General features: G+C 38.1%; 1 protein-coding gene across 4 annotated transcripts in view; it reads left to right on the top strand.

The window, feature by feature from the left end:
• The window catches only part of LOC125454063 (cytoplasmic dynein 1 intermediate chain 2), a 78,705-nt gene that overhangs the window by 33,306 nt on the left and 24,972 nt on the right, over window positions 1-20,427 (top strand). For 2 of the 4 annotated variants that reach the window (XM_048534344.1, XM_048534343.1), the window contains exons 5-6: window positions 3,935-3,988; window positions 4,202-4,317. In XM_048534344.1, the coding sequence (XP_048390301.1) occupies window positions 3,935-3,988; window positions 4,202-4,317 (170 nt within the window). The remainder of the gene's footprint in view (window positions 1-3,934; window positions 3,989-4,201; window positions 4,318-20,427) is intronic. The other 2 variants (XM_048534347.1, XM_048534346.1) reach the window with 1 other exon arrangement.

Raw genomic sequence — 20,427 nt, 5'->3', positions numbered from 1 at the left:
ATATTTGCATAATGTTATAAATACTGCCTTAAGGATGCAATTTTGGAAGCTTGAGCTTGCTAAGTTATTCCTTTCTTATGGTTCAGAACTCCACGGCTAACTGATAGCTAATAACCAGATAAATGGTTGGCTGCATTCTTTATTGCTCCCTGTTGCTTATCAAAAGTCTAAGGTGCAGGTTAAAGACCATTCCATTCAGGCCAGAGTTGATTCCTCGAAATCTCAAATCAAAATTTTGAGTTATGTTATTAGTAAGGCTGCCACGTGGAATTGTCCTGACGTTTGTGTGCATTGTTATTTAGATTTCACTGTTACGAACATCCAAAATAGACCACAATGCAACATTATATTTTGGCAGTGCCATCATAAAATATTGCACGTGTGTTATGTACATGATTTCGTCCAGAATCAATTGAGCAAAGCTTTCCTTCAGAAGCATGTGGAGGATTTGTGTATTATTAAACTACGTAGTTACTTCTTTAGTCCAGCCAATATGGAAATTTACTGTAAAAGTTTTGTGTTAAATCATCAATAGACAGTCAAAATTCTTCACACCTTGCAATGGTATTCTCTTACTGAGTCTGCAACTTTGAAAAAGTACCAACTTTTTTTTAAGTGTTTGTGCAAAAATGTTACATAGTTTGGAAGCTGTTTGATTGTAAATTACTATAAACCTATCTGAAACTTTCTCTACTATTATTTGTCCTCAATAATATTTTATTAAGACGATGTAATTAATTTTATGTTGCAAGCATAAACTAATTACAATAATGCTAATTTGTGATAACAGTAGAGCAATTTCACATCCTCAAAAGTAAAGCTCCATTTGATCCTTTTTGCTGGGTTTTGTCTAATTGTAAATATAAATATACATAGAGATACACATAGGACTTGGACAACACATAGGACTTGGACAATTTCTCAGCTTCTGAACAGCATAAAAAAAATTGAAATGACCAATAGGAGCCATTCCAAAAATATTTTGAATTGGTAAGTAGTAGTAAAATCATTCAAAGCCTAACGTTACTTACATCTTGTTTTCAGTGAGAACTATTGTGTGGTTACGTAGTTTAATGGAAAAATTTTGTCCCATGGGCATAGCATGTAGTATAACTTTAAAAATGGTGGAAAGAACCACGACAGAGATGTGAAAACAGAATTTTTTTGCTAATACCTGAAGCTGTAGTTAACCTTTAATCGCATCAGTGCCACATCTTTGCAACTGTTGTTTTTCTATATCCCAGTAGAGCAGCACAGATGCTTCTTAGCTGTGGGTTTGTGTGTTAACTTAGTTCCTGATTAAATGTTATGTTTTTCAGTATGCTGTTACCATTTTTTTTAAATGGAAGCACTCCATTAGGATGTGTGGATATTTGGGCTGGAACTGCACATAATTGCATGGGCATATATTGATTTAGATGTAAAAGCAGTTTTTCTTTAACATCTTGAGAATGAAGCATTAAAAAGAAAACAAAATTTGAGATTTAACAATTGTTACTTAAGAGCTACCAGAAAATAAAACTGTGACTGTTTGTCTCTGAAACAGAACCAGATGCTTAATCAATTGTGTGAATTCTAGAGCCCAAAAACACAAAACTGAGTATTTATCAATCAAGAAATTCATATTGCATCCAGGCAGAATAAAAATATGTGATCGAAACTGACAGACATAAAGATTTCAACAGGGCAGGTTTTTCTGGATCTGGACCCAGAGAAACTAGCTTGCATGAGCATTGGGAAAAAGGATGGTGAGAGCAATTATTATAAAAAAGTGTGTATTGTGACACACCTTATTTTCTGATATTTACTGTGTTGAGACAGTCCAGTGAGTCCTTCAAGTAGTTTTCATTCAAGTGGTGGCCAGCAGTATCTATGTTGAATAATATTAATTACATTGATAAACATTGTTATTATTCGTTAAATAGGTGCTTAATTCTGAGAACTGAAACCATACAATACAGGATGAAGTGAGTCTGCCCATAATGACATTGCCAGTTGCTTGAAAGAGCTAATCAATTTGTCCACTTTACCTGCTTCCCCCCCACCCCCGCCTGAGATGACTATCATATGTACAGGAATTTTTGATTATATTTGTCAATGTGGTTGTAATTTTGAATGCTAATATTGGTCACAGTTGTTGAATTACTCCCATCAAGTGGAGAAAGTCTTACATTTAAATAGCTCCTTCAATGACGAATGTTCAAAGTATTTTACAGTAGTGATGTACTTGTGAAATGTAGTCACTGTTGCATTGAGGAGAATTTGGCAGCTAATTTGAGCATTACACAAGCAGCAATATGGTAATAAACAGTCCATCTTAGTGGCATTGATTGAGGGGTAACTATAGGTCCAGCTACCAGTTTAATTCCTGTGTTCTCCTTAAAATAGTGCTCTGAGATCCCCTCCCAGAGATCAAACAGAACCTTGATTTTGGGACTCCTTCGAAAGTGCAGGATTTCTTCAGTTGTGCGCTGAGGCATTACCTTTTTTTAATTTTGTTGCTCAAATCATTCGAGTAGTATTTGAATGTATAATCTTTTGACTCAGAGGTGAGAGTGCTCCCATCTGAGCCACAGCTGACACTGGAGGATTTAATGGTAATGACAGCTGCCAAATTGGAGTTAATGCTGTTTATTACTATTGATGTGAAATAGCACATTTTTGTTTCCTGTTATCCATTATTAAAGGCTACGTTGAATTCAGAATTCCTTAAACAATATTGACTTGAATGTGTATTATGTAAGAGTTAGAACAGCTTGAAGTCTTGCTCAATCATCAGTTTGCAAAATTAAAATCCATTGAATTACATACGTCATTTCAGATAGTTTCTATTGAATTCCATTTACACATTCCAAATTAAAATAATGCTGCTGTAACATCCTTTAAACATCTAACTGCTGAGATAAATAGTTTCAGAACAAACAGAGAGAGTCAGTGTAGAATGGAATCCTGCACTGACCTAATTCTAATGTGCACAGATGGTTTAGTGGAGGTGACTGGACTACTTTTTGTGACTTGTGATGACCTGAAGGTGAGCTTATTTATAGCTGTAAACAGCTTTTAATCTATCACATGAATGCTGGAGGTGGTCTTTGTGACTGATGAATGTTCTATTATTGAAACTTGGAGAAATCATTTGCCTCCATGTTCCTTTTTGTGAGTAGGTCGTGCTTGCCTTTTATATTCGTACACATGCAATATCTTCCACTGTTTGACTCTTGTCTTCCTTTCCCAGACACCAAATAAAGTTTCTAATTTTGCCATAATTTATAGCCACTTGGTAAGCTGATATTTCAAAACTGAAAGATTAATTAAGAAATATATATTTGAGACCAGGTAATTAAGTATTGAAGAGGTTTGTAGTGATTGTTATTTTATCATACTTCAAAAAACAAATTATTTTCTTTAAAATTGGAAAAAACAATTAGCAGCCACCTGGACACTAACCACTGCTTCTTTCATTCAACTGGTCACCATTACAGTTGCCCCTCATCTATTCTAAGATGATCTGTCTTTGGCTTTTGTAATACCTTTTCCTTCAATCCTCCTTCATTCCTTGTTTCTTTAGCTGTGTATTATTTTTCGTGCTATTAATTATCTTTCTCAATATTGTGTGGTGTTTAAAGCTTATACGTTAAAGTTATCTTACTGTCTGTATTTGTCTGATGTTTAGCTTAGATGAATTTTTTCTACAAGTGTTGTTTTAACTTAAGAATCCTTCCTAATGTACAAGCATGATTTAATAAATGTCAATGATATTTTTCACCTGTACACCAGGTAGTGTTACAATAAACAGTAGACTAAAAAATAGTCCTCAGTTGTTTAAATACATTTATGGAAAATGAATTGCCTGAACTAAATGTATATCAATACTAACATTACTGATTTAAACTTTTTTTGATAATGCTGCATGGTTGACTTGTCAATCGCTTAGGACCTTTCATTGGGATACCGATCCTTCAGTTCTACAGCTTCAAGCTGATATTGGGTATTGCTTACTCATTCTATCTATTGCACTTTTTCAGTTATTCATGTATTTCTGACATGCTAGTCTGCAGGATTTGATGACGTAATTACATCCTTTCTTTAAATATTTATCAATTGATACCTTTCATATGCACTTCTCTTGGCTTCGTATGTAGTTGCTTATTTTATAATTTCAGTAATTCTCTCTGTCCCTGTACTGATTGTTTACTGACAGACGAGGAGCCATTAAACTGGAGATGGCAAAAATCACCCAGGTAGACTTCCCTCCACGAGAGATTGTCACATACACAAAGGAAACACAAACTCCAGTGATTGCACAAAATACTGAAGGTAAGCTGACTTAAATATGTATGTGTTAGTGGAGAAGTACAAAAAATAATTAAGTACCTTTTTCTGTATAGTGTTGTAGATTTGTGAAGTAATATTTTTGAACAAACAAATTCTAATGGGGCTATTTAATTGCTGGTGTAAATTGTATGAATAAATGTTAAATGTAAAAAAAAATACAGAATTTGTCCAAACGTGTTTTTCACAGCAAGTTCATCTTGTTGCTCAATGTCGCGTAGTATAAAGGCTAAAATACCATTTTATAGGAATAGGTTGTATTTGCAGGGAGTGCAAATAAGCATTTTGTCAATTTTTTAATACTTTTATACATTGCATATGTATTGTGAGTAAATACTTCCTTATCCATTTTGTACTGTGTAAACCAGCAATCTGTGAATATTATACCATTAAAGGAACAGTCAGTTCCAATGCAGTTCTGAGGAAGGGTCACCGGACCCAAAATGTTAACTCTAACTTTTTTCTTCACAGATGCTGCCAGACCCGCTGAGCTTTTCCAGGCAACTTCTGCCTTTGTTCCTGATTTACAGCATCTGCAGTTCTTCTGGTTTTCAGTTAGTTTCAATACGTTGCTACATTTGACATTTCAAGGTACTAGTGTGGATGGAAGATCTAAACCAGTAAGAGTTTTACCTCTGAGTTTTACAATTTCAGAAAGTGAACAACCTCTTCTTCGCTCCCTTTCCCCACAGCCCTATGTATGTGTTGCTTCCAGCACAACCAACCTGTTTTCTACCATTCACACTTCTCAGCACCCTAACCAGCATTTGACACTCCTTTGGCTTATCTAGAGTACTGTCTTTCTCTCACGCGCTGTCTCTCTTTCTTTTCCTCCGCCAACTCCTGTGTCCCTAACTTTCTCTCGCCATCTTTTTTTCTCATCCTTTCCTCCTTCCTTGCTTCCTCCCTCCTTTCCTCCTTCCTCCCATCCCCCACCCCTGCCTTTCTGTATGTTATTGGGCCCCGTCTCCATGTACTCTATTCACCTGACCACTACCACCCCCCCACCCCACAAATCATCAGCAAAAATACCACCCTTTTCAGTTCTGACAGTGTTTTTACAGATGCGCCTAGACTTTTTAGTACTTTGTCTAACCCTTGAATAATTATTCACTTGATTTCCCAATGTATCTCACTTCCCAACTATGTCTCCTCCAGATCCCTAAAACCTTCAGACCTTGATTTGACAGTCCCCTCTTCTGCTGAGGCTGGACCGAAGGCTTTATCCGCCTGGCATATTACATGTAATCACCTGATGCTTTACCTACCTGTCACCTTACTCTCTATCCTCCTGACACCCTCTTCTCATCCTTACATACTTACTCTTTCATACAAACAGTCAGAGTGTCTGTCTGTGATGCTGGACCTTTAAATGACAGAATACAGCAACTAACTGCTGTGAAAAATCGGGTGTAGTTTACTCTCCCCGGTTGCTCTACACAATGCCGGTCCATCAATGAAAATATGGTGCTGCATTTCTGAAGGAGTTCTGATTAGAATTTCCTGTCAGAACTGCAGAGCTCTTCCCTAAAAAGAAAGGAACAGAGTGGCAATTCGTGTGAGACTACCACTATTCAGAAAATATAGTCCATTGTTATGTCACTGATATTTACTCAGGGATGGAACTATCCTTTAAAAAGGTATATATTTTAAATATAAATTAAAATTGTATCAATTAGCTATTTAAGTATTAACAGATATTTTGATAATTATATATTAATATGTTCCTATAATCCCTATATTTTTGATTGATCCAGTGGTGCAGAGATGACAGAATGTCCTTTAAATTGGAAGTTGTGGGCTTGATCCTACAAAACCAGTCCTAATTTTTGCTTTGAAATCTTTGAAATAAGCAGTTGCATGAAAGTACCTTAAGGGATAGTTGGATATTGTTCCTAATGGATATTGACCACTGGAATAGAAAACGGTTGAGGAAGTGCCTGGTGAGTAAAGTGCAAGTTTTTGGTGAAGAGCTCAGTGAGGAGATTACGCCACTGTTGAACAGGATGAAGACATGACTGCCAAGCTGATTCAGTGTGCTGCATGCATGATGTGGGAGGTCAGGGACACTGATGATGTTTCTGGCTCCTATAGCTGTGGTAAGTGTGTACACATTCAGCTTCTGAAGAAGGTTGTTGCAGCACTGAAGAAAGAACTAGAAGACCTCAGGCTCATCCGAGAGAATGTGAATTTTCTGGACATGGCCTTCAGCAAGGTCACTACGCCAAGGATACCTGAAGAGAGAAGGGGGATGTCGATGACAAAGGAAGACATGAATGAAGTACAAGTGACCCCAGGGGAAGCACCTATTGTAAACAGGCTGACTGTCTTGGAAACTGCCGAGACAGACAACACTGCCAGCCCAAGAGGTGGACAGGTCTGCAAGTCAAAAATTGCTGTCGAGGCAGAGCCGAGAAGTCAGACATCACGGAGAGCTGTGGTAATAGGGGACTCCATTGTGAGAGGGAATGACAGGGGTTTCTGCGGCAACAGGCGAGATTTAAGGATGGTGTGTTGCCTTCCTGGTGCCAGGATCCAGGACGTCACTAATAGAGTGCAGAGAATCCTCGAGGGTGAAGGTGAAGACCCAGAGGTGGTGGTGCATGTTGGCACTAATGACGTCGGGAACAAAAGGAGGAGCATTCTACAGTGGGACTTCAGAGAACTTAGAAGAAGGCTGAAAAGCAGGACTTTCAGGGTGGTTATCTCTGGTTTGCTTCCAGTTCCCCAGACTGGAGAGGGCAGGAACAGAGAGATAATGGACCTGAAGGTGTGGCTGAGGGACTGGTGTCGGAAGCAAGGATTTAAATTCTTGGATCACTGGGGTATGTTTTGGGGTAAGAATAAATTGTACAGGAGGGACGGTTTGCATCTTAATAATCGGGGGACCAGCTTTCTGGCAGGCAGGTTTGCCGCTGCAACACAGGTGTGTTTAAACTAAGTAATGGGGGGGAGGGGGCGAAACTGGAAATTTAAGAATGAAGTTAAAGGGAAAGTGAGAATAAGAGAGGTTAAGAAGGACAACAGAATCAACAGAGCAGAAAACTAAAGAAGGGATTGTACAGTATGGCCAAGTGAAATAGGGATTGATAGGAAGGGTGAGGGGAGAAACAAATTAAAAATATTATATATGAATGCATGGAGCATAAGAAATAAGGTGGATGAGCTTGAGGCTCAGTTGGAAGTTGGCAAGTATGACGTTGTGGGGATAACTGAGACGTGGCTTCAAGTGGACAGGACCTGGGAAATGAATATTCAAGGCTGTACGTGCTATCGAAAGGACAGACTGGTGGGCAGAGGAGATGGGGTAGCCCTGTTGGTGAGAAATGATATTCGGTCCCTTGCGAGGGGGGACAGAGAGTCAGGAGATGTAGAGTCAGTATGGATAGAGCTGAGAAATTCTAAGGGTAGAAAGACCCTAATGGGAGTCATCTACAGGCCCCCAAACAGTAGTCAGAAGATAGGGTGCAGGTTGAATCAAGAGTTGAAATTGGCCTGTCACAGAGGTATCACTACAGTTGTTATGGGAGATTCCAACATGCGGGTAGACTGAGAGAATCAGGATGGTACTGGACCCCAAGAAAGGGAGTTTGTAGAGTGCCACCGAGATGGATTCTTAGAACAGCTTGTACTGGAGCCTAACAGGGAGGAGGCAATTCTGGATCTGGTGTTGTGCAATGAACCGGATTTGATCAGGGACCTCAAAGTAAAGGAGCCATTAGGAGGTAGTGACCATAATATGATAAGTTTTAATCTGCAGTTTGAGAGGGAGAAGGGAGAATCAGAAGTGTCAGTATTGCAGTTGAATAAAGGGAACTATGGAGCTATGAGGGAGGAGCTGGCCAAAGTTCAGTGGTACAGTACCCTAACAGGGATGGCAGTGGAACAACAATGGCAGGTATTTCTGGATATAATGCAGAAGGTGCAGGATCAGTTCATACCAAAGAGGAAGAAAGATCCTAAGGGGAGGCGGGGGCAGCCGTGGCTGACGAGGGAAGTTAATGACTGTATAAAAATAAAAGAGAAGTATAACATAGCAAAGATGAACGGGAAGCCGGAGGACTGGGAAGGTTTTAAAGAGCATCAGCGGATAACTAAAAATGCAATACACAGAGAAAAAATGAGCTATGAAGGAAAACTGGCCAAAAATATAAAGGAGGATAGTAAAAGCTTTTTTAGGTATGTGAAAAGAAAAAAAATGGTTACGACTAAAATTGGGCCCTTGAAGTCAGAAACGGGTGAATTTATTATGGGGAACAAGGAAATGGCAGATGAGTTGAATAGGTACTTTGGATCTGCCTTCACTAGGGAAGACACAAGCAATCTCCCAGATGCAATAGTGGCTGAAGGACCTAGGGTAATGGACGAACTGAAGGGTATTTATATTAGGCAGGAAATGGTGTTGGATAGACTGTTAGGTCTGAAGGCAGATACGTCCCCGGGACTTGATGGTCTTCATCCCAGGGTACTTAAGAAGGTGGCTCTAGAAATTGTGGACGCGTTGGTAATTATTTTCCAAGGTTCTATAGATTCAGGATCAGTCCCTGCGGATTGGAGGGTGGCAAATGTTGTCCCACTTTTCAGGAAAGGAGGGAGAGAGAAAACAGGAAATTACAGCCTGATGTCAGTGGTGGGAAAGATGCTGGATTCAATTATAAAAGATGAAATTATGATTCATTTGGATAGCAGTAACAGAATAGGTCAGAGTCAGCATGGATTTACGAAGGGGAAATTGTGCTTGACTAATCTTCTGGAATTTTTTGAGGATGTATCTATGAAGATGGATAAGGGAGAGCCAGTGGATGTAGTGTACCTGGACTTTCAGAAAGCTTTTGATAAAGTGCTGCATAGGAGATTGGTGAACAAAATTAGGGCACGTGGTATTGGGGGCAAAATACTGAGTTGGATTGAAAATTGGCTGGCTGACAGGAAACAAAGAATAGTGATAAACGGGTCCCTTTCGGAATGGCAGGCAGTGACCAGTGGGGTACCACAAGGTTCGGTGCTGGGACCGCAGCTGTTTACGATATATATTAATGATATAGATGAAGGCATTAGAAGTAATATTAGAAAATTTGCTGATGACACAAAGTTGGGTGGCAGTGTGAAATGTGAGGAGGATGTTATTAGAATAGAGGATGACTTGGACAGGCTAGGTGAGTGGACGGATGCATGGCAGATGCAGTTTAATGTGGACAAATGTGTGGTTATCCACTTTGGTGGCAAGAACAGGAAGGCAGAATACTATCTCAATGGAGTCAAGTTAGGTAAAGGGGAAGCACAATGAAATCTAGGTGTTCTTGTACATCAGTCAATGAAAGCAAGCATGCAGGTACATCAGGTAGTGAAGAAAGCTAATAGCATGCTGGCCTTCATCACAAGAGGAATTGAGTATAGGAGCAAAGAGGTCCTTCTGCAGCTGTACAGGGCCCTGGTGAGACCGCACCTGGAGTATTGTGTGCAGTTTTTGTCTCTCAATTTGAGGAAGGACATTCTTGCTATTGAGGGATTGCAGCGTAGGTTCACAAGGTCAATTCCCGGAATGGCGGGACTATCATACGTTGAAAGATTGGAGCGACTGGGCTTGTATTCTCTTGAGTTTAGAAGGATGAGAGGGGATCTGATTGAGACGTATAAGATTATTAAGGGATTAGACACTGGAGGCAGAAAGCATGTTTCCGCTGATGGGTGAGTCCAGGACCAGAGGACACAGTTTAAAAATAAGGAGTAGGCCATTTAGAACAGAGTTGAAGAAAAACTTCTTCACCCAGAGAGTGTTGGATATATGGAGTGCTCTGCCCCAGAAGGCAGTGGAGGCCAACTCTCTTAATGCTTTCAAGAAAGAGATAGACAGAGCTCTTAAAGACAGTGGAATCAAGGGTTATGGGGATAAGGCAGGAACAGGATACTGATTGTGGATGATCAGCCATGATCATAATGAATGGTGGTGCTGGCTCGAAGGGCCGAATGGCCTACTCCAGCACCTATTGTCTATTTAGAATAAGAAGGTTCAAATTGAAATATTTATCATTGCAGAGGAGCAAACACTAAAAGTAGGGTTAGCTTCAATAACAGCTTGCTCTGCACCTATCAATTCAACACCAACATTGGTTAGCCCTATATTCAGTGCCGAAAATTCCACCATCTCACCAATTGTGAAGAACTCTGTGATGAGTCCTAAAAGGCAGAGTCTTTAAACTTAAACTGTGACACCTCGTTCTGGATTCCCTGTTCATTGGGAACATCCTTTCTGCATTCACCTTATCTAGCCCTGTTACATTTTTATAGGTTTCTATGAGATTTCCCCTCATTTCACTATCAAGAGATATCAACATTGCATGTTGCAGAGATTAGCAAGAATGTTAGCAACACACAAGTAATAGAGATTTTGGTGAGAGATGATCTAAGTTAGGCTTGTATTTCCTGGAAGGGAGAAGGCCCAGGAGTGTTTGATTTTATTTTAAGGATTTTATAAGTAATTAGTAGATGGAAAGATGCTACTTTCTGTGGAAGAGAGGAATCTAGAGCAAGGTGATATAATTTTAAAACTAATTTGCAGCATGGTAAACAACATTGAGATGGACAGCCAGCTGATTTAGTAATGTTGTTTGAAAGAGATATGTTGATGAGGACGCATCTTTCTTTCTTTAACGATCCTTCTTTAACGTTCTTCTAAACAACAAACGGACAGATGCGCCCACAATTTACCATCAAAGGGGCAAGCTTTTTTCCTATTAGGAATTCTCACCATCATCTGAAAGGCATATTTGAATTCTAATTTATTTTTTGATTCAAATAATTTAATGCTTCAAAAATGTGGATGATTGTGTCTTTGTATGTAGGAAATAAAACATGAGTCAAATGCCTTGTATGCTTGGAAGGATACAAATACACCCAAGTTAACAAAATACAGCTATTTCACAGATGATTTAACTTTGATTAACCTGCTCCATAGAAACGCATCATCTAGACAACTGTAACTTCACTCATATTGTTATTGCTGGGTGCAGCCTAATTTACAGAAATGCCTTTCTTTCCACCTCAACGAAATACATCACAATTTTGATGTTAAGACAGAGTAAAATCTCAGTGGTTCATTAACCTTGGTGTGCAGTGTTCATCGACAATAGTTGGTCACTTTTGCAGTAACTGCTATTTTAGTGCAGTGTCTTTATTGTATAGTCTGCTGGAGTGAAATCTATTGATGAAAACCAGACTGCGGTGTGCATGAAGCATATGGTGTTTTATTTTAAAAATTGATAGTATAGTATTTGGATGCTTTGACGTCTACTTTCTAGTACCTAAATCTGTTAGTCACGTTATTATTTGTTGAATGGGAAATAATTTTCCTTAACTATACAAAATAAAATTTCTACGTTCGTTTCTTACAAAGCATTGGAATTATGAAGGTTCAGGGCTAACCAATATTGGTGTTGAGTTGATAGGCGGGGCTAGCTAGCTATCAGTCAAGCTTAATTTAACCATACTTCTGGTGTTTGCTCCTCTGCAATGATAAATATTTCAATTTGAACCTTCTTATTCTAAATAAGAGTCAAAAGTTCCAGAAAGTTAAATGCGGAACTTGTTTGGGCATTGGAATGAGGGATATCAATCTTTTTCAGAGGTACTTAACCAAAATGATACTGCATTTCATAAAATGAAATAGAATTAGTTTAAAATAACCTATAAAGATATATTTCATATTTTGAATTATTGCTAATGGTTACACAATAACCAACTTGTGGGAAGCCATTGTTAAAATTAGTTAGACTGAGTAGTAAAAGTTAATATTTTGGGGAAAAAAGCACTAGGATCAAATTGGTGCCTGCAGAACAAAAGCAAGATTGGTCATGCAGGTGCTTCTTTTAACATGTGCTAGAACACCAGTTTACCAGATTAAGCCAAACTATTTCAAAAGGTCTGTTTTCAAGGGATTTCATAGTAAGACGCAAATGAAAATATTTATTCTATTAATCTAGCAATCCAAATAAAACAACCAAAATATAAATAGTTTTTTTTCCCTGATAAAACTATCTCTAAAGCAAGAAGACCAAACAACAGTTAAGTGCTACTGGTTTGTAAATTACTTCCATTACGACAAGAGGCTGCTGAATAGTTAGGCATGCAAACAAAGTTGATTTTTTGCTGGATGATTTCCTGGATGACTAAAACTATCTAGCCAAGAAAGAACATCTGTGTTCCTGTGTTCTTACAAGTGATCTAAATTATGTTCTTTTTAAAAGTTTTTAAGAATCTTTTAGAAATCATTCAAATTTTAAGGGGAATTTTTAAATACCCACTTCACCTCTGCCTATGCCTACATCAATTAGTATCCTGAAGGTAATGTTGCTGTTTTCTTTCGGTTTAGCTAGTTGATGAGGTTGGGTATTCTTCTAATAAAAGAAAAGCCAGGTAAATTTTATATGAAGAGAAATCAAAGATAGAAGAGGCCCAAACATGTTCTTTGTAAAATGTTGTGTAACTTGTCTTGAGTTCAGGAGAAGACCCATATGGAAGGTTTAGGCTCTCTCTTTCTCGTTTGAAACAGGAGAACCTTCGAAAATACTTCCTGTTTGTGAATTATGAGAGCCTAGGGGTATGGAGCTGACTTGAGATAAAGGACATATAAAATTATCTGGATATGTGACTGCTGAAGTCAGTGATATTTTTTACTTTCCTTGGTCTCTGCCAAGTTCCTGCTCAGGGTTAATATTGGTTCTCTATAAAGAGCCCACTGTACTCTATTGTTAGTATTTCTATTTCCCAAATCAGTCAGATTCTTTCCAAGAGATGTTGTTTAGTGCTGATTTCTGTTTTAATGCAGAAAGTCATTTTTTGGGCATTGAACTGTAACCAAACTTGTTTCGTAATTGATGGTTAATTGCAGCAAGCAGAAGATCGGCATCAGTCAGATCAATTGAGGATTTCAATGCAGATTTTAGAACAAAAAGATCAATTCACTTTATCAACTATTTCCCAAGATTTGATCATCCAAATATAACCAGTTATTTACAGTCTCTGAGTAGTTTAAGTTGTAGAGCACAAGCCGACTATTTTGTCATAAATTTGTGATCGTCTTCCTGAAAGCAAGTTGAGTTATCCAGATGGCAGTCATTTTTCGATGTGGTGTATTCTTCCATACTAAAGTTTCCATAAAAGCGTAACATCTATCCAAATTTGAATGGGCAATTACAAATGTTAAGCATCAATCAAAAATTGTCAATACTCAGTTATAACGATTCCAGTAATTATTTGACACACAAAATCTATTTGTGCTTTATTTACATTTATATTTTTGGCAGGTTGGGTTGTTATTCAAACAGCAATTTTCTATGGGAAAGAACAGCATTCTTTCAATGCAGTATACACTATTGCAGTGTTATCCTTTTAAGCCTTTTATTCAAATTAAGCAGCTTTATCTGACATTCATTTTCCTGCTAAGATCAGTTTTGCTTTCTGCACTTTAATGTACATTACCACATGATTGGAAACAAAATTATATCTTTTCAATATGTATGTAAAGCTTTTGAAATGTCATTGGTCAGTTGTACAAAGGTAAAAAGAGTTGTCAAGCAATTGTAAGATTAAGTAAAATTTAAACTAGTAAATCAGTTTCTAAGTACTTCATTGTATTTTTCAATAAACAAATGCAGCTGTGTTCCGTTACTTAGTTTAAGATGACTTCTTGTCATTTAAAATGCATTTATTATAGTATCAAGCTTTTGGTCCTGAGAAAATGTTCATTTCAAAATTATTTATTGCAAACGGTTTCGATTTGATGATTGTATGTAAAACTGTCAACAAAGTGATGTGGGGGGCAAGCACACCTGCAGAGATTATTTCAATCTTGGGTGTCGCATTTTTGGTTTTGTGCTGAACAACGTTGGACCCCTACCATGTCAGACTGCTTTCAGATTAATAGATTGTCCAGTGTATAAGTGATTTCTGTGAAAGGATGTGCATCTTCTGTGTCTCAGTGTGATTATTTTTGAAAAAAAGCTTTCATTTTTTTTTAAGTAGCACAAAAGCTATAATTGGCATGCTTTGTAAGGAAGTGTCAGTGTGTGAGAGATCGGAATCACTGTGAATTCTTTTTAAGCATTTCTTCCCCTCTGCACCACCGCCTCCTCAGTGGGGTCATGCAGATCACTAGCTTCTCTTGAAATGGCCATTTTCTCTGGCAGGTGCATTATACCCTGTGTTTTCAGATTGTTTTTTTCCATTCTGAATGGATGGCAGGTTGATTGCTCTGGCTGCATTCTTAGAGAAAGGGCTGACAAATGCAGCAGAGCTTGCTCAAAAGACAGTGATTACTGTTTTCCTTTGCAGCTGATTGAAGCCCTTGAAAGGAAAGATTTTAACTTCCCCATTTGGTTGAAAGTATGAGCATATCTGCAGGATATTGAAATTGTTCATGTTATTAACCCATTTCTGTAAACTTGTCAGAATTGGAGGCAGATTCAATTTCCATCTACTGTTAAATTTGCACATATGATTATCATTTCGATAAAGCACAAGTTAACATCATAGTGTGCATTTCACTGTTATTTTTCTCAGCTCTATTACTTGCAGGCTTAATTATATTTTATTGTCTGCTTAAATGTGTTTGTTGTGAAGGATATGAAAATGTAGCGATTAGTGTGGCTTGGCAGCTGTTATGGCCTACAAGATGTATTTTATTCAGTTTTCAGCCTGAATGCTTGCCTTTAACTCCCCTGGTGGGCCAGTAATTACATAGTCTTGCTGTCAGAGGAGATGTGATTGGAGGCAGTCAGGCAGAAAACTTTGTGCCATCCCAATGCCACCTTGTACTGGAGAACACAATCCCAGCAGTACCATCTGTTCTTTGTTGTCTAGTCATCTGGCTGGGCTGCTGAGACCTGATCTAGGCAGCTGCTTCCCATCCTCTGACCAGCCTATCTTATGTGGTAGAACAGCTTACACCACTCAACTTGTACTCTGGTTTCTGAAAGTAAAGTTTCCTGCTGTGTTTTTTTTGACAGATGACCTGACAAAAGATGACCTTTTACCATACAATCTCACGACTAGAATGAAACAACAATGCAGAATTAACTATATGTTTATTACAAGTGCCTAGAATATGCGGATTTTCAAATTGAATCCACATAAATAGCTTGATATAGGGAAAGTAAAACTTTTGAAACTAGTTTTCCTTGTACCCTGTGTATATTGTGACTCCAGGGTGTGAGTTGCTTTTTCTTGTTCACTCCACTAAGTGTTCCTCAAGAAAGGATTAAAACTTAACATGCGAACTTCGTTGGTGCTGGTCAATCCCAGAATGTAACCAAGAATAGCAAGATTATTAATTTATTTTTACTTCCAAGTTGCATACGATTCAGTTGAATACATAACATCACTTTTCTTTTGGCTGTATTGAAACCTTAGAATCCCCTAACAAATGTGTTTGAGTGGCATCAATACAAAAACTGCAGCAGTTTGTGGAAAAGGAACATTGCCACCTTGCAGTTGGGGATGGGTAATAAATAAGGTTTTACTGCATCACACTCCCTTCTGAGGGCAATTTTTTTAAAAAATGCCAGCAGGAATTCTTTCCTTAGTTTAGATTTTTGTGTCTGCAGTTTACCAGGACAGTAGGGTAAACTTTGAATCCCACGCTTAGTTGCATGCTCAGGGGCCTTGAGGCCTAGATTTTCCCAAGTAATGAAAAGGTTTGGGCTGGATGCCCTGTTTAGTGTACTGAGGATTCCTGACAGCAAGTAGGAGTCTAGAAAATTTTGGCAGAAATTCCAGGTGAATTTGAAACTGAAAGAGATGAAATTATAGTAGAATAGTGACAGGGTTCCAAAGGTTGAATCAGCATGCTGAAAGGAGACCTTTGATAAGGCCACATTTTTCAAATGCTAAGCAATAATTGTTGCAGGGCATGGTGTAAATAGAAATTCAGATCTGCTATAACACTATCTACATTGTAGCCCCATGAAGTGGCAACAATAGGACAAATTCTGTTCCCTTTTGAATTATTGGATATTTTTTCCTTTAGTTCATTGTATGAACTGGTTTATTTTCCTGATGTCAACTATGCAAATTTGAGTATGAAAGATGACACTGTATTAAGAAGTTGGTGTAGATGCTGTATTTATTTCTTTTTACATTGTTTTAAACTAATTGTTGTCAACTAAACAATGTAAGTAATTTTTCAGACGTAGTTCCTTTCAGATAGTTGGAATTTGCAATACCACGCTATCCTATTCTGGGGCAGTAGCCTCGTTGGGCAGCACTTGAGGACTCATAATTGTGATCACTAAAGTGGCAAAACAGACAAAGATATTACACTTGAAAATTTCCAAATCAATAATAAAATTTTTTTTTTGAAACAGCAATTCACCTATTTCTTGGAAAACTGTTTTGTATTATGAATGATTAAGAACGTAACTAGACTTTTCCTCCCCTTGTGTTCTGCAATATGTAGAATTATATAATCTTTTAGAACAGTTGCTGTGTCAGATTTGGGTTATGTGGCTTAATCATATGTCAACGTTTGGCACATAACCATAGGTGACAGCATTGCTTATTGTTAGTGGTCTTGCTTGAGTCAGAAAGTTGTGTGTTCAAACCTCATTGCATGACTTGAGCATGTAATTTATCTTAATAGCTTGGGATATTCTTAAGGGAATACCATTTTTTTGGATTTTTTTTTCAGATGAGCTGTTAAGCTCAGGCCAAGACTGCCTGGTGATGTAGAGTAAAAGAGTACATACCACTTTCGAAGCGGAAAAAGGAATTATTGAGAACCTGAAAGGGGCTACTTAATTATGAATTACTTTCTTTCTTTCTGTTTGTCAGCAGTGTTCAAAATATGCTTGTGTTTATGCAGGACCAGTGAATCTTGTGTCATTTCAAAAGAATTTCATAATTACCAACAGCTTTGGCTTTAGAATTTATTTTTCTAATGTCTGTGAATTGTAATAGACGTTTAGTAATGATCTATATCTGTGCAAGATATTCTCACTTCATGGCTTCCTTTCATTTTGATTTGTATACCTTTTAATTAGTTTTTAGCCCAACATTTTAACTTGCACAGAAACTGCATTTGGCTTTGTATATTCCTGAGAAATGGAAATCATCAGTTACAAGAATGGAATTGTTTTCATTAGCTGTCAATAGAAGTGACTTTTTGTATCCTTAACATTATCACTTCTGTCAAAGTCCTTTAGAAGAACAATATTAGGCTGAACTATTTATTTATCGTCAAGTCCTGTAAGAAGTTGAATTATTACATGGTAATTTGTTCAGTTTTTGTTTCTAATTGAAATATAACTGAAATCTAAAGCAGCCTTTTACTTTCTTTATTTGTGATGGCATGCAAGCGTTGTGAGCTAGACCAGTATTTATTGTCTATCCCTAATTGTACTACATAGTAGTTTAGAGTCAACCACATTGATGTGGGTCAGGAGTCAAATGTAGACTAGACCAGGTAAGGATAGCAGATTTCCCTCCCTAATGAACATTAATTAAGCAGATTTATTTTGCCAGCAGTCAAGCAGACTTTGTAATCTTACTGTCCACTGGATGTGAGTTTGCTCGCTGAGCTGGAAGGTTTGTTTTCAGACATTTCGTCACCATACTAGGTAACATCATCAGTGAGCTTCCGACGAAGTGCTGGTGTTATGTCCCGCTTTCTATTTATAAATATAAATTTATAAATAGAAAGCAGGACATAACACCAGCGCTTCGTCGGAGGCCCACTGATGATGTTACCTAGTGTGGTGACAAAACGTCTGAAAACGAACCTTCCAGCTCAGCGAGCAAACTCACATCCAGAACCTCAACCTGAGCTACAAATCTTTACTGTCCACTACGTAGTCCTCTGTGTAATGAAAAGTTACAGCGTGCTGCTATGCAGTGGGACCTGGGTGTCCTTGTCCATGAATCAAAGAAGGTTGGTCTGCAGATACAACAAGTAATTAAGAAGGCAAATGGAATTTTGTCTTTCATTGCTAAAGAGATCGAGTTTAAAAGCAGAGACATTATGTTGCAGCTTGTACATGGTGCTGGTGAGGCCACACCTGGAGTACTGTGTGTAGTTTTGGTCCCCTTACTTGAGGAAGAATGCACTGTCACTGAGGGGGGGGTGCAGAGGAGGTTCATTAAGTTGATTCCGGAGATGAGGGGGTTGGCTTTTGAGGAGTGACTGAGTAGATTGGGATTATATTCATTGGAATTCAGAAGATTGAGGGGGGATCTTATAGAAACATGTAAAATTATGAAGGGAATAGATAAGATAGAAGTTGAGAGGATGTTCCCACTGGCACGTGAAGCTAGGACAAGAGGGCATAGCCTCAAGATTACAGGGAGCAGATTTAGGACTGAATTGAGAAGGAATTTCTTCACTCAGAGGGTTGTTAATCTGTGGAATTCCTTGCCCAGTGACGTTGTCGACGCTACTTCTGTAAACGTGTTTAAAGATAAGGTAGATCTTCTTTGAACAGTGAAGGAATTAAGGGATACAGTGAGAACGTGAGTAAGTAGATCTGAATCCATGAGAAGATCAGCCATTATCTTATTGAATGCCAGAACAGTCTCGAAGGGCCGAGCGGCTTACTCCGGCTCCTAGTTCTTATGTTCTTATGTACACCAACAATTTTAGTGTTATCTGCAAACTTACTAACCATGATCCTATATTTTCATCCAAATCATTTATATAAATTACAAACAAAAGTGCACTCAATACTGATCATTGTGGAAGACTGCTGGTTTTAGGCCTCCACAGACCATAACCCCCCACTACCACTTCTACCATAAAGCCAATTTTACATTCAGTTGGCAAGCTCACCCTGAATCCCATGTGATCTAGCTTTACTAATTAGTCTGACATGCAGAACCTTGTCAAAAGCTTCACTAAAGTCTAAGCATACAATGTCTACTGCTCTGCCCTCAGTTTTTTTTTGGTTAGTTTGTTAAAAATCTCGATCAAGTTTGTGAGACATGATTTTCCTCACACAAAACTGTATTGACTATCCCTAATCAGTCCTTGCCTTTCCCAATGCATGTAAATCCTATCTTTCAGAATCATCTCCAACAACTTACCCACCAGCAGTGTCAGACTCACAGGTCTATTAGTTTCCAGGCTTCTCCTTACAGCCTTTCTTAAGCAGTGCCAGAACATTAGCCACCCTCCATTCCTGGTACCTCACCCATCTTTATAGGTGATACAGATATTTCTGCTAGGGACCCTGCAATTTCCTCTCTAACTTCCCACAACATCTTGGATACACTTGATCAGGTCCTGGAGATTTATCTACTTATGTTTTCCAAGATCTCTAGCACTTCCTCATCCGGTTTTTGCCTTCCTGATTACCTCCTTAAGAATGCCCCTACACCCTTTATACTCTTCCAAAAATTCAGTTGATCCCAATTGTCTGTATCTAATAAATGATTTTTCTTTTATTCTTGATTAGAGCCTGGATATCTTTATTCATCCATTGTCCACTAATCTTACCAGCCTTGTCTTCCAGAAGCATAAACGTTTTGAACTGTAGTTATCACATTTTTGGAGGCCTCCCACTTGTCCCTCACCCCTTTACTTGTGAATAGTTTACTCCAATTAATTTTTGAAAGTTCTTGTTACATACCATTAAAATTTGCCTTACTCCATTTAAGAACTTTAACACTTACGGAAAACTGATCCTTTTCCCGTACTATTTAAAGACTAATAGTATTATGTGATCACTAGTCCCAAAATGTTCCCTACTAACATTTCAGTCACTTGCCCTGCCCTATTTCCCAAGAGAACATACAGTTTTGCTCCTTCTCCAGTAACAACATTTACCTATTGATAAAGAAATTTTTCTTGAACACATTTAACAAATTCTTCACCATCTGAATCTTCAATAACAAGATAGTCCTAGTCAGTGTTTGGAAAATTAAAATCCCCTGCTACTACAACCTTATTATTTTTACATATATTTGGGATCTCTGTCCACATACTTCCTTCTCAATAACCCTCTGACTATTGAGGGGGCATATGGTACAATCCTATCAGGGTGATCATTGCTTTCTTATTTTTAGTTTCAACTCATGTATTCACTGATCCCTCAGAAATATCTTCTTTAA

Source organism: Stegostoma tigrinum, chromosome 7 (assembly GCF_030684315.1).
Source record: "Stegostoma tigrinum isolate sSteTig4 chromosome 7, sSteTig4.hap1, whole genome shotgun sequence".
Taxonomy (NCBI): domain Eukaryota; kingdom Metazoa; phylum Chordata; class Chondrichthyes; order Orectolobiformes; family Stegostomatidae; genus Stegostoma; species Stegostoma tigrinum.
Note: the sequence above shows the minus strand (reverse complement) of the source record. Positions and strands in the feature narration are given on the sequence as shown.